Below are 17,862 nucleotides of genomic sequence, written 5' to 3'. Positions count from 1 at the left end.
TCTGGGGACATTCTTCTTTGTAAACATTTTCATTAATTGTGTCCCCGCCCAGTAATGGAAATCTTAGTCTTCTTCCCACAACTACAGATCCCTTGCCAAATCATCAACTTATGAGCAAATTTATCTGCGAAAACAATCTTAAATCTACCCGCAACATTCCCTTTACGCTTCGCAAGGTAAATTTTTTTTACCGGGTATTTGTCCAAAATCCATTTTGACGTAAATTTCGTCTTCCATCAAAATGCATCCGTTGTACTTGGTCAACACTTTCTCGTACAACTTCCTTGCCCTGGTTTTGGCAACGAGGTTTTGTTTCAGTGTCCTGTTGGGGTGTTTGCTTGCATGATACGACCGCGAGCCTTCTCGCAAACAAATTCGTCGAACTGTACTATGGTTGGTCTTGAACTTTTTCGTTAAATCACGCAAGGAGATTCCAGGATTATTGTGAACTGATCGAATTACCTTTGCTCGGAACTTCCGGTCATATGTTCCACTTTTACGCCTGGTTTGTTTTGCTCGATCCACCGTAAGGGTCTCCCGGTAACGTAACAGCACCGAATTTACAGTCGATTTTGGATATTTCAGGGATTTCGCGATCTTTACCCCTGACCACGTCGGTTTCTCTACGTGAGTGTGCTGAATTTTCTCTCGCCTTTCGCGTTCCATCGTCGATAACTTTTGACTGACTGCTTCAATCTTGATGAAATTTTCACCACTAAGTAAACAAACCATCCGGATCAAAACACTGTAAATAGATTCGCGATGTGACAACTAGGGGCGCTGCAGTAAATGAAAAGATGCGACCTGATTCTATGTGAAACCGACTTTAATCAGCGCATACCAAACGGTGTCCTCGGTAGCTGCTAATGTTGTGGCGGGGGTCATGGCCATCTCGATCTTGCTAAAGGAAAATATCTTTTGCTACGAGCACAGGTACATGCCCGATGCGCGGAAACGTGCCAGAGAGGGATAAGACAAGACCGTCTCCGCAGTCGAGCTCGTAGGGCGAAGAGTATTCACGTGGCGGAGTACTCTCTGGTAGAGTGGTCTCACGTCGCCGTCGGATGAGCCACTCGAGTCGGGTAGGATGACATAACCGTCGGGATTCATCTAAGTCGCAAGCGTTAAAGACCCGTACGTGTGCTGTGACAGGCGCGAGTCTACGATAAGCTGCTCTCAATTCACCTAGGGTTACCAGCCCCAAATTTGCAAGCCAAAGGAAGGAGGAAGACCGAACCAAGGTCGGAGTAGAATGCCCTTTCGGAGGGTGGCATTCGAGTAGTGTGCGTCCGATCCTAGCAGTAAAACATACAAATATAAGACTGTACCTTCTGCGTATGCCGAGCTGTTAGGTACGTCGCGAACGTTGTGTAGGATACTTCCACCGCCGCGGAGTATCTGAGTAAAACGCGCTCCCTACGACGGAAACTGCGGGGATAAGACCTTCTTCGCAGTCGAACTTGTAGGGGGTAAAGAATTTACGCCGCGAAATGCTCTCGGGTAGAGTGACTCGGTAGAGACACTCGAGTCGGTGTAGGATGACGTCTTCGCCGGGAATCATTCGAGTAGTATTTCGTAAAGCCCCGGACCTGTGCTGTGACAGGCGCGAGTCTAGGATAAGCTGCTTTCGATTCGGCACACGGACGGGCAAAGAAGAGAGGGCCTCGAGTCAAACCAACCGGAGCCAAGATCTCGAGTCGTTAGAGCAGAGGTCATTGGTGTCTTGCAGTGGCCTCGAACAGAGGTGGAGCGCACGATAGTCGTACAAACCAAGCGAGCCTCGAGTTACGAGTGAAGACCGGACCTTGAGTCGTCAGAGGAGAGTTCCTTAGTCTTGAATCGTAACGCAGGGTATATATGCTGGAGTTTGGACTTGAAACTGAGTAAGCCGAAGCGCTTTAGCGTAGACTTGGTCTCTCATATTCGGGTACAGCCTTCGATGCAGGTCTGGGTGGAAATTATGACCAGAGACACTAAGTGGACTTTATGGCGTAGGGGTAGTATCATGAGTCGACCAATTGCACCCATGGACCCAGATTAGCATACTGGGGGGACGCGGTGGCTCCCCGTGCCTTGGAATGCAATCCGTAAAAAGGCTTTACCTGGGTGGTCATCTAATAAAAAAAATACTGCGAGGAGGGAAGAGTTTCAAATCATCTTTGAAATACTATTTTTTCCCATATACCCTTGCACGTCAAATTTGGTTACGTTTGCTTGATTCGTTCTCGAATTTTGCGAAAAATTGTTTGAGAGCCTCCCTCCTCGCTTCCTATTGCCCCATTAGAAAAGAGAGGGGTACCAAACCATTTAAAGGAACCTTCTCCGACCCTAAAAGACCCCTCCTGCGAAGTTTCACGCAAATTGTTAGTAGTTTTCGAGTCTATAAGGAACAGACAGACAGACAGAAATTCATTTTTATATATGTTGATTCACACTGTCCGTTTATACGTGACGGTGTTACAAAGAAATCGTCTCCATTTTTATATAATAAGGGAATAAAAACATTGGTGAATATTTTAACGCAAGGAAAATTGGGTTTTAGGCAGTCAACTTCGAATAATTGTTTCAATGTTAAACGAATGATAAGAAAGTTAGACGTGGTTAGACTGCCAGTAGAAGTCCTTCGCCATTGAAGCGTTTATTGGAAAATTGATTACCCCTTTGGAAAATTTGACTACAATTTTAATTTCTTACCATAGCGGCATTTGAAATAAGTTCTTTTATTTGAAAAATACCCCTACGAAGCGAAAATTTTTGAAATTTCTAGGATATACGCACTAGGAAAAGTTCTAAATTTTACACATATTTGAGCTTCAAAAAGAAAGATACTTTAATAGATAGATTTTAATAAACAAATAATGTTGAAATTTCATGAAAAGTTCCATTCCGATGTTAAAGAGCAATGCAAAATTGTAAAAATATACATATAAGCATCTTTATAAATGTTTAGTTTGCATCGGTGCAATTCGTGGGTGCTTGAAATAATTAATAGATATGTAGGTACATTTGTTTTGGTAAATTAAATAAAAACAACAGATAATGCTTACATATTTAAACAAGTTATGTAAAGTCTGGAAAGTATCTTTTCAGCACTTATATCTTTTTGGCATTAAGGGTCCCATTTTGAAGGAAATTTCAAACTTATAGCACCTTATCTTGCCGTAAACCAAAACAGATTACAGTTTTTAAATTGCTACGGGTTCCTTTTATAAATGACGCTTGATATTGGAGGTTCACAAGATTTTAACCCCTCCTTTTTCGGTAACAACTTCAAAATCTCAATTTCCTCTAAATTAAAGAAATAAAAAACAACCTTCTGACCTCGAGCATAATAATCTATAACTAAAAACTACCCGCTCGTTGCGGCGTTTTCCTTCCAGAGTTCTTAGAAGTTCGGTCCGAAAACCTGATAAATTCAAGTTCAAACCAAAGCAGAAACGAAACCATTCACTTTCGAGCACACAATTCAAGTCCATTGATCGATCCCGGCATCGCTTATTTAATACACTTATTCAAGGCGAGGAGAAGGAGGGCAGAAAGCCGAAACAAGCAAGTGCCCGGCGACGGGACAAAAGAAAGAGGAGAAAAGCGTGTGGTCCATTCAGACCCCTTTCCCCCTCTCTTTTTCGCTCCTTCAAATCATGCTGACCCTGAAAATGGTTATGTAATTCAAAACATGATATACATACTCGAATTCAAGTATCTTGTGTGTGTCAGGCTCGATATGTAGCTCATTTATTTATCTTTTTTTTGCGGGTAGGGAGGAGAATTCAGAGTACTAGTGTAGAGATTAAAAAAGAAACCTTCAACCTCCGCGAAGAAAGACAAGTTTGGATCACAGACCAAAAACCAAAACAACCTGGAACCTGTCCTGTAGATAGAGGTGAAAGACATGGACAAGTTCGTTTAACCCTTGAATAGCCAGAATATAGTTTTGCAAAAAAAAGAGAATTTATGTGTTGTAAAGATATGATAAGGGATTTTCCAAATGAAAACGGAATTTCATTTGCACTCTAAAGAATTCTTTATAATTTTAAAAATTTGTTTTACGATCATTAAAAGGGTTACTCTCGATGTGTGTCAATCGAAATTCCTGTGTGAAACGAAATCGAAAGTCGATCAAGTCGCGTATGGTTGGCTGTCTGGCGTATGGGGGACATGGTGATTAAGAGCAAATTCACTGCTCTGGCTCATTCGGGGGTCTATCTATCTAGGTACATGGAGATTAAACGAGGTTGATTTGGATGAAAAGCTGCTCAAACTAGGCAGCTAGCTCAGCCATGATCATGTTCCACGATTGACGGAGAAGATTTTATCAGAACTTGGCAGGCTTATGCGAGTTAAAATTATACAATATCTTAATCCACCCGTTAGTTCTTTATACAGCATTCAAAACAAATTCCTGGATTTAAAATTTTATTTTGTTAGTTTGTAGTTCTTTCTGGAATGATTTTAAAATTAATTTTATAAACTTTAGATCTCATTTTAACATTCATTACACTTCCTCAGATCTCAGTTTGACCTTCATATTTTTCTACAATTTGATTAATAGCAGATAAACAAAAAAATTATTTTTGAGACATTTTTTTTGAGAGTGAAGTAAAAAAGTAAAATGGATGACAGTAGTTTTTCGATTTTATCACTGTTTGATATTTTCAACAGGCGAATTATTGACATCAAATATTTTGAAGCAGTGAATGTTGTAATTTTTTCTTTTTGATGAAGAATTAAGCTTCAAGAATTGAAGATTTACCTTTCAAGGCAAGAGACAGTGAAACCAAGAAGTATTTTGTTCACACAATGAAATCGAAATCAGCAGCGGCATCTTCAACATCAACAAAGATTAGGTACTACAATTCTCACCATTTCATCGGCGATTTAAATTCGAGAATATTTTCAGACTCAAACAAAAGATAAGCATCGTATCTTTTCATTATATTTTTGGAGCTGGCCAGATAAAATATGATTTATTTAGTGCCACAATGCTCCTAAACTTACAAGAACAATTAAATGAAGATCGATTGCTCAAATTTCCTAGAGCAATAACATTTTTTTTGAGAAAAACAAATCGGTAATGGGCCGTTCCAGTATTACGTAAGAGTCGTTCACTAATTACGTAAGCACATAGAGGGGGTGGGGGGGGGGGGGGTTTCACATTTGCTTACAATATCTTACAAAGGGGGGAGGGGGGGAAGGGGGTTTTCAAAATTCTTACTTAAAAAATGTGACTTTAATAATTCGTCACAGCCATACGAAACCATAATACTCAGGTTAATTTTTTTTTCTCACTGCCTATTTGTTGGTTATTTTTGATGTAATGTAATTCAGGGTGGCCAGCGAGTCTTCATTTTCAAATTTCCGGTTTTTTCGATCGGGATTTTATTATCTTCCCAGTATTGAAATACATGAAGATGGTTATTCAGACAACGGTTTTGTTTATTGGGATTGTGCAGAAAATCGTTGAAGCAGGTTTAAATGCAAAGGATTAAGAAAATAATAATAATAATCAGAGGAATGAGGTGTTAAAATCGTCAATTTTGAGTTAAATATACATTCAATTCGTTATACCTCAATCTACATCTGCTGTAAAACTATGATTATTTTTTTATTAGAATTTGACAGAATTGAAACGATGATGTTCCAATTCAAAATAACTTTATCGCTCACAGAATTTGACTATTAAGCTCTGGTTTCTGAACTCTGAAATTCGAAATGTAGTCATCAACGATGAATTTCAGGTGAGTTACGAATCTATAAATCGAAACTTTACAACTTTTAGTCTGTATTTGTAATTCGAATTTTGACTGATTGATACTCTAATTTAATTTTTTCCTCTGCAATCTTGAGAACAGAATTCATTTAATTATATTCCTCCAAATATTGTAAAATTTTGTTTTGTTTCTCATCTTGAATACTGAGAGTAATTTTTCACTAAACATTTTATTTTTTTTTAGGAGATCTAAGTAGTCAACGATACAAGAAAAACGTGATTGACAGAGGCTCCGAAAATTTCAAGAGTTTTTAGGAACAATCGTGTGGGTGTAGAGAAAAATAATACCCAATTCTCCAAACGGGCGAGCTGCAGAAATTTTCGATCGAATGTTTTTCCAAACTGCTCTGCGGACCTAGGCTACCAAGCAAAGGGAATGGACTGCTGAACCTACGATATTTTCAACAAGGAAACGATGGAAGAATTTGGTGTGATCGATCCTTGATTATTCTCACCAGTTAAGTTCCCGATTCCTGACTCGGATGGTTTCCCTCCAGGAATGCTCTTCATTATAAAATCTGATCAGCCTGATAGCACAAAGCTAAGTATTATTTTTTCTATAATTTTTAGTCTTAGAGTAAGGTTTGAATTTGATAAATTACAGTTCCCAAATTGTAACACAATTTTAGCTTCTAAAGGAAAACTTTGACTTCATTTTCGTCGGGTTTATCGATTTGAGTTATTCGTTTAGTTATGTTTCTTATTATCGACCGTATGTATTATTATATGCAGTTACATACATACCTATATTGTTAATCTACATCACTTTTTCTGTTACAAAATTGACTTTGAATAAACTACAGAACTCATCGGCGTTAAAGTGCTTTTTCGTAAGTTGAAAATTGGTGGAAAGTTACAGTTTTGATTGGAATTCCAATTTTTGTAGGATCATAAATCCTGGATTCCATAATTTTGAAATTTGGCTAAACCTTTAATGGATAATTAACTTGTTTGGTAACACATAAGTAATATTTTCATAAAGTAAAATAAGTTTTGACAAAATTTAAAAGGGTTAATCAGATACATTCTTTTTTGTGTTTAGAATTAATTTAGTATGATGATGGTTAAAGGAAAGAAAGACAGTCACCATTGTTTCATTAAAAGATTTTTTTTACACTGATATTTTTTTTTCTTCAATTTGATTCTTCAAAAATGGAAGTTAATAGTAGAAAAACATTATGCATTTTCAAACTTTTGAGTGTCTTTAGGGAAGAACACGAGCGTAGTAAAATGTATAGGATTTGATTTCTCACATAATTACACTAGTCAAAAGTGTATCCTGCTCATGTCCTTTTATCCCAAACCTCCTCCTTTAAATTATTTTGCTAGGATGCAGAGGTAACCTCGGTCCTTAAGCACAACATTGATCTTTCATCCCTTTCTACCTTTTCCAATCTATCCATTGACTACTAGGACGTGGCCGGCGCCGTTATTGATGTTTAAAGAGAGAGCATCTGTTTTGTGCATTGAGGATGAGCTTCTAATCCCAAGCACCATTCTTTTGACCTTTGAGCAAAACTAATGGCCTCGTTCAATCACGGAATAGCACCATTGGCGATGTGTAATTCGTTCACTTCCATCTGTACCGTTGAGCCGTCAACACGTACGCCGGAGCATTGTATCGTTGCTGTGTACCTGCAGGAACATTTTACATTATTTATTTTTTCTTTACCTGTATTTCAATCAGCACTTTTCAGTGCTAAAATAATTTTCATTTTCTTTTATTCATATTTTCTCTTTTCTTTCCAGCATGGGGAAGTCATCGGCTGGCTCAAGGGCCGGTAGGAAACGGATTGCCGAACCTAATTCAGGTCCATCGCCCAAAAAAGTTGAAATTTCCAATTCATTCGATGTCCTTCATAACATCGGTGATGAGGAAATATTCATATTTAATTCTGATAAGAGTAATAAGAAACCTTCTTCTTCTTATACTCTTAAAAACGAAAAGATTCCACCAATAACGGTCACGATTCCTAACTTCAATGCCTTTCGAAAAGAAATCGTCACTTCCGTCAAGGATGTGAAGATTTCTTTTCAGATCGGTCGAAGGGGAACTGCTCGTATATTGGCGGAATCTTTTAATGATTTTCAAAAAATTTTAACTTATTTGAATAATAAAAAACACCAATTTTTTACGTACGACACTGGAAGTGATCGTCCTTTTAAAGTTGTACTTCGGGGTCTCACCGGCGATCAGACACCGGATGAGATCACAACTGAATTAAATTCTTTGTTAGGTTTTTCTCCAATTCAAGTAATTCAAATGAGGAAATGAACCAACACGAATAATACCAGTAGTGTTGGTTTTGCTCCTGAACTTTATTTAATCCATTTTAAAAAGGATCAGGTTAATAATTTAAAAATTCTGGAAAAGGCTCGTCTTATGTTTCATTGTCGAGTAAAATTTGAACCTTTTCGTAAATCTACTACCAATTTTTTACAAAATATTACGCAATGTCGTCGTTGTCAAGCTTTTTGTCACGGCACTAAAAATTGTAGAATGAATGCCAGATGCATGTTTTGCGGCTCATTCGATCATGAAAAATCTAAATGCCTTTTTGGTGGTGATAAGCCAAAAACAGAATTTTTTAAGTGTGCGAATTGCGCAGGTAATCATTCCTCGAATTCTCTAGACTGTCCCATCAGGGTAAAAATTATTGCTTCTAGGAAAAATCCCAAAGTTTCCAGAAAAGTTTCTTCTCCTCCTTCCTCTTTTTCGTCTTCACACGTCGGGCCGGCAAACAACCTGCCTGTTCGCGGTCAGCCTCGGTCTACATTGGAATCACGGCTGGGTAATACCCGAAGTGATTTTAATGTTACCTGGGCTGATTCTGCGCCACAGACTCGTTGTTTATCGTTCTCAGAGGTGGTTGAAAATGGGTTGCCCTCTTCAGGTTTAACTAATAAAAATGGGAAAAAACCAAGTCTCAACGTTCATGCAAAGGCTTGGGAAAATCCCCGAAATTCAAATACTTGTTCTTCTCCTTCATTTTCTGATCCTAACAATTTTGTTGATTTGGGTGAGATAACTGAGGAAAAATTAAAATTTTTGCATCAAAATTTAATGGAAATGATGCAACTTATGTTGAAAGCAAATTCAATGTTTGAAGCTTTTCAAACTTCTTTTAATTATGCTAACAAAATTATTATGACTTTACGATTCCCTCATGGATCCAAATAGATGTTTAAATATTATGAATTGGAACGCTAGATCTTTGCTGGCTAACCAAGATGAATTCTTTTTATTTTTGAAAACTCAAAACATACATATTGCTGCCATCACTGAAACTTTTTTAAAGCCAGACAATAACTTGAAAAGCAATGCTTTCTTTAAAATTTTACGGAATGATCGACTTGATCGACAAGGTGGGGGTGTAGCTATTGTCATCAATAGTCGTCTCAAATTTAGACTTCTTCCTTCTTTCAATACAAAAGTCTTAGAAACAATTGGTATTGAATTAGAAACTTCTATGGGGAAAATTGTAATTGTTGCCGCATACTTGCCTTTTCAATGCAGCGGTGAACAGAAAAATTTTTTGAAGGGAGATTTACAAAAACTCACCAGGAATAAATCTAAATTTTTTATTATTGGTGACTTTAATGCAAAACACCGATCTTGGAATAATATTTCATCAAATTCTAATGGGAATATTTTGTTTAATGATTGCTCTGCAGGTTATTATACTGTTGAATATCCTAATGGGCATACTTGTTTTTCTTCAATTAGAAATCCCTCCACAATTGATTTGGTTCTAACGGATTTAGGCGAGCATTGTAGTCAATTAGTTACTCATGCGGACCTCGATTCAGACCACCTTCCAGTAACTTTCTCTTTATCCCAAAGTTCCATTGAAAACCCTTTAAAATCAACTTTTAATTTTCAAAAGGCTAACTGGGAGCGATATATGAATTTTATTGAACGTAATTTAGATGTAAACGTTCCACTGAATTCAATAGAAGATATTGATTTGGCTATAGAAAATTTGACAACTTCAATAGTCAATGCTAGAGCCGCTTCAATACCTAAAGTTAAACATAAATTTAATCAACCTTTAATTGATGATGATCTTCAGTTTTTGATACGACTGAAAAACATTCGTCGACGCCAATTTCAACGAACTAGGGATCCTTATTTGAAATTAATTTATTGCGACCTTCAAAAAGAGATCAAACGTCGTTTAAATTTCATTCGTAATGAAAATTTTGCTAAAGCAGTAGAGGACATAAAACCCTACTCAAAGCCATTTTGGAAATTAACTAAAATTCTGAAAAAGCCCCAGAAGCCAATTCCTACTTTGAAAGATGGGGATAAACTTCTTTTAACTAATTCAGAAAAAGCTCAAAAATTAGCCCAACAATTTGAGTCTGCTCATGATTTTAATTTAAACGTTGTTAGTCCTATTGACGCTCAAATTTCCCTAGAATTTGATGACATTCTTTCAAAACAAAATATGTTTGAAAGTTCTTGTGAGACAAATATTGATGAACTTAAATTGATTTTCAAAAAATTTAAAAATATGAAAGCTCCGGGGGAAGATGGGATTTTCTATATTCTTATTAAAAAGTTGCCTGAAAGCACTTTAAATTTTTTAGTTAAAATCTTCAACAAATGTTTTCACTTGGCTTATTTTCCCAATAAATGGAAAAATGCCAAAGTAACTCAAATTTTGAAACCTGGAAAAAGTGCTTCAGAGCCTTCAAGTTATCGACCAATTAGTTTGCTTCCTTCTTTAAGTAAACTATTTGAGAGAGTTATTTTGAATAGAATGATGATTCACATTAATCAGAATTCTATTTTCCCTGATGAACAATTTGGTTTTCGTCATGGACATTCTACTACACATCAACTTTTGAGTGTAACTAATATGATTAACGCTAGCAAATCTGAGGGTTATTCAACTGGTGTTGCTCTTCTTGATATTGAAAAAGCTTTTGACAGTGTTTGGCACAAAGGTTTAGTAGCTAAATTAGCTCGATTTGATTTTCCTGTATATCTCACCAAAATTATTCAAAATTATTTGACTAGCCGAACCTTACAAGTAAGCTATCAAAATTCATGCTCTGAAAGGACTCCCATTAGAGCTGGGGTCCCTCAGGGCAGTATACTTGGGCCAATTTTATACAATATTTTTACTTCTGATCTTCCTGATGTACCAGAAGGAAAAGGTAGAAGATTATTTGCTGATGATACTTTGCTTTCAGCCAAAGGTCGAAATTTACGGGTGGTACGCAGTAGATTGCAACAAAATTTAAATTCCTTTTTGAATTACTTGAAAATGTGGAAAATTTCTCCTAACGCTTCCAAAACTCAACTTATTTTATTTCCCCATAAGCCAAGAGCAAATTTTTTAAAACCTAATGAAAATCATTCCATAACTTTTAATGGGGTTTCTTTAGAATGGTCTGATCACGTCAAGTACTTGGGACTCACACTTGATCGGAATCTTTCTTTTAAAAATCACATTGAAGATATTCAATCTAAATGTAATAAATACACTAAATCTCTTTATTCTCTCATCAACAGGAAATCCCAACTTTGTCTGAAGAATAAGATGCTTATTTACAAGCAAGTCTTCCGACCAGCGATCATGTATGCAGTTCCGATTTGGTCTAGCTGCTGCGCGACGAGGAAGAAAGCCATCCAGAGGATTCAGAACAAGGTTCTGAAAATGATTTTGCGGCTTCCACCTTGGCACAGCACCGAAGATCTTCATCGGATTGCGGGCATTGAATCGATCGAAGAGATGGCCAACAAAATCATCTCCAACTTCAGAGGCAAATCGATGCAGTCTTCCATCGCAGAGATTCGTTCTCTCTATAATTAGTTTTAATTTAGGATAGTTTTAGTTTTTAGTAGTAAGTTTAAAATATTTTTTGACATTACAGGATGTTCTCCTACATAAAAATACATGATTGCACTCAGCAAAATTAATTCAAATAAATAAATTATAGTGATTAATAAACTATAGGGCTCTGAAAGTTCATTATTGAACCGAACACCTAATTTAATGTATTAATGTAATATAAATGTAATGATGAATTGGTACTAATAAAGATATATTTAAAAAAAAAAAAAACCTAATGATTAATAAATTCAAGATGAAGTATTTCGGGTTCCAAAGTTCAAAGGTTGATGTGAGTAGTCAATCAAGCTAAGCTAAGCTAAGCTATTAAACATTTAATTTTTTTTTTAGAGCCTGAGATCTGGGTGCTTGACTTTGGACTTGCCATGTTAATCTATATTCATACGATCTGTTTTTTTTTCTTTAATTTTTTAATCAATAAAGAATGCGATTACCAGCTAAGCGCAAAATGTAAAATAGAATCACAAAAACATTTAATATTTCATTTTCCTTTAGTGCAATTTTTTTTTAAAGAACAAACATGGTGGCCACTCATTTGGATTTTTCTGTTTTCTCGCGTTTTCCTCCGCATGATCTTGTGAATTCCCGATTCTCAAAGATTAACAATTGAATGTATTTGTAAAAAACTTTTTTTTTTTTTCAAACATATTATATCTTCGCGTTTTTGATGCTTGTCAAAAAGTTGTAAATTTATAAATGTCAAAAATAAGTAAATTCACATAAATAAATCTCAATATATATTTTGGAACTCATTTCATTCGCCATACATTTGCCCACATTTTCTCCATGGAATTTAGATCCCGATTTTATATCACTTTTGTGAAAAAAAAGGTTAATTTGAATGAAACTTAGAATTTAATTTGTTTATTGAGCGAAAAAAAAAGATTCATAACAAAATTTTCCGGTTTTGATTGAAAATTCAAGTTTTTTCCCGGTTTTCTCGGTTCTCGGAATTAAATAAAAAAGATGCTGACCGGGCCGGACGCAACCTCATGTGTTCGACCCATCTGGGCTGGTTGTGGGTAGCAATGTGGCTTCTTCGTCACTTACTACAAACAGCCAGCAGATGCCGGGTAAAGAATCACACAAGCAGTTTCATGCTGTCGATAAAAAACAATGCCCTAAGCTCACAGTTTCACCATCTATTCGTTTCTTCTACCCAAAGCGCTCTAGCTTTGACCTTTCCACCTATCAATTTTCATGTCTATCATAATTGCTCTATAATTAGATTTTCAATTTGCCGATATGCCACAAACTTAGATAAGAATATATCCCAGCGGCGATCAAAATAAGATAACATAAGGCTTTTATAAAACATGTATGCTTTTATGAAGAGATTAATCACCGTTATTTATGTTTATTACTATAATTTACCGGCATTATCAGTGAAAAGTGGTTTCTTTTTCAGTAGGGACATCCAAACATTATGAATTTTTTTGTCTGTCTGTCTGTCTGTCTGTCTGTCTTTTATCCGGGAGGATGAATGATTCATCCCTCATTATTTATTATTTATGGTGGTTCCTCATGAATCTTATAAAAAAAAAGAAAAAAATTCATACCTTAAGAATTAAGTTTGACTTTAGCCGTTCCACGAAATGGCTGATAAAATACAAATCAAATCAATGCATTTTGAGGGTGATACGCTTTGAAACAAAGGTTCTTGAAAGATTTTTGAGTATACAATCTCGAACTTTAAAAAAAAAATGTTCAGACAACTATTGATGTAATATTTGGACCATTTAAAATTTAAGTTAGCTTTCTAATTCAGTTGAACATCAAAAGTACAACAAATTTAAGGTCTTTGTAAAGGCTTAACCATGATTAGTAAGTGGAATAAGAGAATGTTTTTGTAGGCTCAATCAAAAAAAAAAAATTTACTATCCAAAAACAGGTAAAACAGAATAAATTTATGATTTTCATCATTTAAACTTTGAATCTAGGCTCTAATCAACATCCCAACAGAAATCAGAAGTTCTCAAAACAGTTATGATAAAGTTTTTAAAATGGATGCACTGATTTCAAAATATGGGAACCCCAATCTTTGTTATATTCTATAAATAATTTAAAAAAACGTAGATTTTTATAAATAATAGCTTGGTTGTGTGAAAATATCAGTTTGAAAATATTGCCAAAGAAAGTGCTTTTTTTTCTAACATCATCAATAAGCGCATTTAACCAGTACGATTTGAGGTTCGGCAATTTAGACAACATTGACAATTAAATCTTTATCGAAAATTGCAGGAGTTTTCAACATATAAATAACTCCAATGTATAGAAAACAGTTGTCTGCTCATGTGTATTTATAATATACATATTTCAGCTGAAAACCTGCTCGAATCAGAGCATATTGATATTATCGATCTTTCAATAACAATTGAAGATCAACGGGAAAACTTCTTTGAGTCCTTTGAGTCCAACAAACCTGGAAAATCGAAAATTGTCACATGTAATGGGCGATGATAGTCCAAAGCTTTTCAATTCGTCCTCAAATCGAGGACCAATTTGACAAACCTCCACGCGATATAGAAGCACTCGAAGGTTTTTTTTTTCATCCAAGAAAATTATTTAATTCCGAATAATTATTTTTTTTTAAATTTAATAATAAACAAACTCGCAAAGCAGATAATTTTTTGCAGCTCTTGAAGTTACCTCAGACACCACAAAGAAAAAAGAAATATCGTAACAACAGTATAAAATATTTTCCTGTTCTAATTCAACTGGAACCCGCATTGACGAAATCACCAAAGAAATGGATGCAAACAGGTAGTTTGAAAAGGAAAAAACAAAGGATTGAGACTCAAAAATATTAGAAAAGTAAACCAACAAATGACAGAGAGCTTCTAAACAAGAACAGAATTGAAATGGAAAATTGAAAAAAAGTATGAATAAATATAATTCTATTCAAATATAATAAATGTTAAATGAAAAAAAAATATTGAAAAAACAAGATTCAACAGTCCAAACTTAAAAATGGAAAATTTGATTATTTGTAAGCTTAACATCCACTATTTTCTTCAAAACTGGTATAAACGAATTTCGTGAAGAATTTTAAAAGGCATATTTTCTCTGCTCATATTTCAAAATTTATTATAAAAGTTATGATAAAAAAGTATATTTTTAGAATCTTCTCATTAAACTAATAAAAAACATGCAGAATCAGGAACAAATAAAGCAATATTGGGTACGCTGGTGCACTTTTCCTTTAGATAAGTTAGATAAGTAGCTTTAAGTTTGAAACTTTTTTTAAATTGAATAAATGTTGTCAGGCTTTTAGACAAAAAAAAAACAGACATTTTTCTGGCCCAGAAACAAGTGGAAAAAATTCAGGCAACATTAGCTCAACGATAAGTGATTGCTAACTTTAAAGAAACATTTAGCGGATCAGATGAGCGATCGCAAACGTAGTCAAGAGTTAGAGATCAAATAAGCGGCGCTTAAAACTGTGTAAGCAAACCGCTAAGCTTGTGTTAGGTTTTGATCCCTCTTACAGTAAAATTTCGCAAAAATATTTAGAAATTCAGAGATTTTCTAATAATTATAAAGAACTGTTTTCAGTGACTTAGGTAACTTTTCAAAAACTGTACTTTGAGGATAAGTTAACTTTTGACATTTTCAAGGTTGTGATAAACGAACATCATTTTAAATCCAGTTTTAAAATTGAGCTATCATTTTTATTTCAAACAATCAACAAAAACAGAGATCGTCCCAGCGCAGTCAGTCATCTTAATAGTGGTAGCTCAGGCTTGGGGCCGAGAAGCTAACAGTGGAAAGGTGGGCAGTTGGGACAGCAACCTTGGCGACCGGGATGGCAACCTTGGCAACGGGAGCAACGTAGTGGTGAGCAACTGGGACGGCAACCTTGGTCAGAACAGGAGTGACGGTCTTCACGATCTTGTGTCCCTGGACTGGTTCACGTCGGACGACAGCGTTGAATCCGTTGTGTTCATCGGCGGTGTAGTCCACAATGCGCTTGTAACCATCGGCATCGATCAGGGTGTACTGTCCCTTGACATCGTCTCCGTGACGTTCTTCCTGTTGGCTCTTGATGTCTCCGGTGTGATCATCATGCACGGAGTAAGCAAAGTGGTACTCAGCTGGAGCATCGTGATGATCGTCATGCTTCAGAACAGCCAATGGGAGGACAGCAGCACTAGCGGCAGCAACCAGGGCGCACAGAGCCAGGAACTGAAATTTGAAATCAGGATTGAATTCTGTGTTATCAAACTAGTCTCACAAAACTTCTGCAGGTTACTTACTTTGAAAGCCATTTTAGAGGATTGGAATGGTTCTAGTAGAACAAATGATCGGAACTAATGCTATTGCTCAACTGATAATTTCCTAATCGTTTTCGAAACTTTTATACTGACCATTTTCGTTCTTGTAACCACCAGCCCATTGAAGTGTTTTGAAGAACAAACCCACCAAAACCATTGAAAAAAACGACCTCAGTGAGATTGATCTTAAAATTACATGTCTCCTACATGTTTCCGAGCCGCTGAGTCGAAAAACTGGTAGTAGATGAAATTTTGACCTTTGACAAGTCAGAATTCCCACCTTAAGCCGTAAATTAAAGCCCGCTTGTTACGTGACAAATTTTAATCCAATTTTGATATACGCCTCAGCTAAATCAGTTCAAGCGCTCAAGTAGTATCGCATTGAAAAAAATGTAAACTTAAACTCTCCACGATATCAAAAACACCCCACGCCATTAATAATGCATCCAACTTTGCTGATCCAAATTGACTTGCAGCCACCTTAATGGCCCCCGTCAAGAGATCGAAAATACTAACCGGGTACTTGGTGGTCAAAGTTCTCTATCGAATGGACACGAACGGATGGACGGGCGGACATTCATGTTAGCCAAAGATTTAGAGGTGACAACCAGACGCCGCCACCTGCAGCCCGACGGAGGTGATAAAAAAAACTTTATTCCCAAATCACCCATTTGAGAAATGGTTTATTTGCATAATCAAGTTGGCAAACGGTATGAGAGCATGGGGAAGTCAGCGTCAAATGGACACGAAACGAGGTTCAGAAGCGGTAGCGTTGTATTATGTTTTCTTGAGGTTTGCCAGTATTGAAAGTATTAGGCTTTGTGAATTTTTCCGAGAAGAATTTTTTATTTTGAAACCCCAAATTCATGTGTTCAAAAGCACAAACAAACCACCCGTTTTATACTTTTTTTTATAACCCAATACAAAAAATTAAGAAATTCTTTTTCGCTCTTAGTGTGCTCTTTTAACTGGAATGATGGAATTTGCAATACACAACACAGTAATAGTGCGTTGACCTTTGGACAAAAACCGATAATATGTTAATCATACAATTCAGTTTTTTACTAAAACAGTATATTTTTACGACACTTTTTCAATTTATTAAAAGAATTCAATTAATTTTCTCCAGTCAGTGCCTTCTACATTTCAGTCATGGATATATTTATCAAAACTTCATAGAAAATATGTATACAAAATTCCAAAAGGTGTAACAAAATATTTTTAATAATTTCTCTTAAATCAAAATGAATTTATTTCAATCATGGTAAGCGAACTAGTTGTGAGCCGATTGCATGAGTAGAATCAAAGCAGTTAAGAAACAATTCTAATTTAATCTCTCAATTACACATTTCGGAGATTATAATAATAATAAAGCCTTAACAAATACCATGGCCGTAGAAACAAAGAGAGAGGAGGGTTTGGGATTAATACTCCCCGCCCTCTCTCAAGGTCCTCCAACCAAACATCCCCTTAAAAAGTCCGTAAGCAACCGCATATAATCGGGTCAGGAAAATCAGGGCTTTATTATTTGAAAACCTGATAAAATTTGGGCCTTTGACCTTTATTTTTTTAAACCCAACACATTAGCAATGTCCTGGTGAATATGGAACAATACTTTAAAGTATTGCACTTTAAAAAAAACATATCAACAGATTATGCATCGTAGTTAAGGCTTCCAAAAAATTGTCATTATCATTAAACAAAACTTCGTCAAAATATTTTGTTTTTAGACGTGAAAACAAAAATTGAAATGACAAAAATTATAACAAACGAATAAATCCGGAAGAAATCCGGAATCTGTAAGAAATTCGTTCAGGGAAAACGGAAAACATGACAAAGGCAGTTTAGAGTTTAATATCAATTCTAAACAAATTTGATTCCCCGGAAAGAAACTGTGAAATTGATAACAATGATTTCAAAACCATCCTTGGGATCCCGTTTTTCATAATAAGAT

The 17,862-nt window shown here is 35.8% G+C and overlaps 2 protein-coding genes across 2 annotated transcripts in view; one reads left to right on the top strand and one right to left on the bottom strand.

Moving 5' to 3' along the window:
• The window catches only part of LOC129742228 (uncharacterized), a 55,962-nt gene that overhangs the window by 29,201 nt on the left and 8,899 nt on the right, over positions 1-17,862 (top strand). Inside the window, exons 4-5 of the mRNA XM_055734101.1 lie at positions 15,332-15,881; positions 16,385-16,545. Of these exons, the coding sequence (XP_055590076.1) occupies positions 15,332-15,881; positions 16,385-16,545 (711 nt within the window). The remainder of the gene's footprint in view (positions 1-15,331; positions 15,882-16,384; positions 16,546-17,862) is intronic.
• LOC129747943 (larval cuticle protein A2B-like) lies at positions 15,284-15,967 on the bottom strand. The gene is made up of 2 exons (XM_055742372.1): positions 15,891-15,967; positions 15,284-15,819 (listed from the first exon to the last, which is right to left on the bottom strand). The coding sequence occupies exons 1-2, from the start codon at positions 15,900-15,902 to the stop codon at positions 15,358-15,360; spliced, it is 474 nt and encodes a 157-aa protein (XP_055598347.1). The 5' UTR covers positions 15,903-15,967; the 3' UTR covers positions 15,284-15,357.

The sequence above is a fragment of the Uranotaenia lowii genome, chromosome 2, assembly GCF_029784155.1.
Source record: "Uranotaenia lowii strain MFRU-FL chromosome 2, ASM2978415v1, whole genome shotgun sequence".
In the NCBI taxonomy this organism is placed as follows: Eukaryota; Metazoa; Arthropoda; class Insecta; order Diptera; family Culicidae; genus Uranotaenia; species Uranotaenia lowii.
The sequence above is the reverse complement of the archived record's forward strand: the minus strand, read 5'-3'. Positions and strand labels throughout refer to the sequence as shown.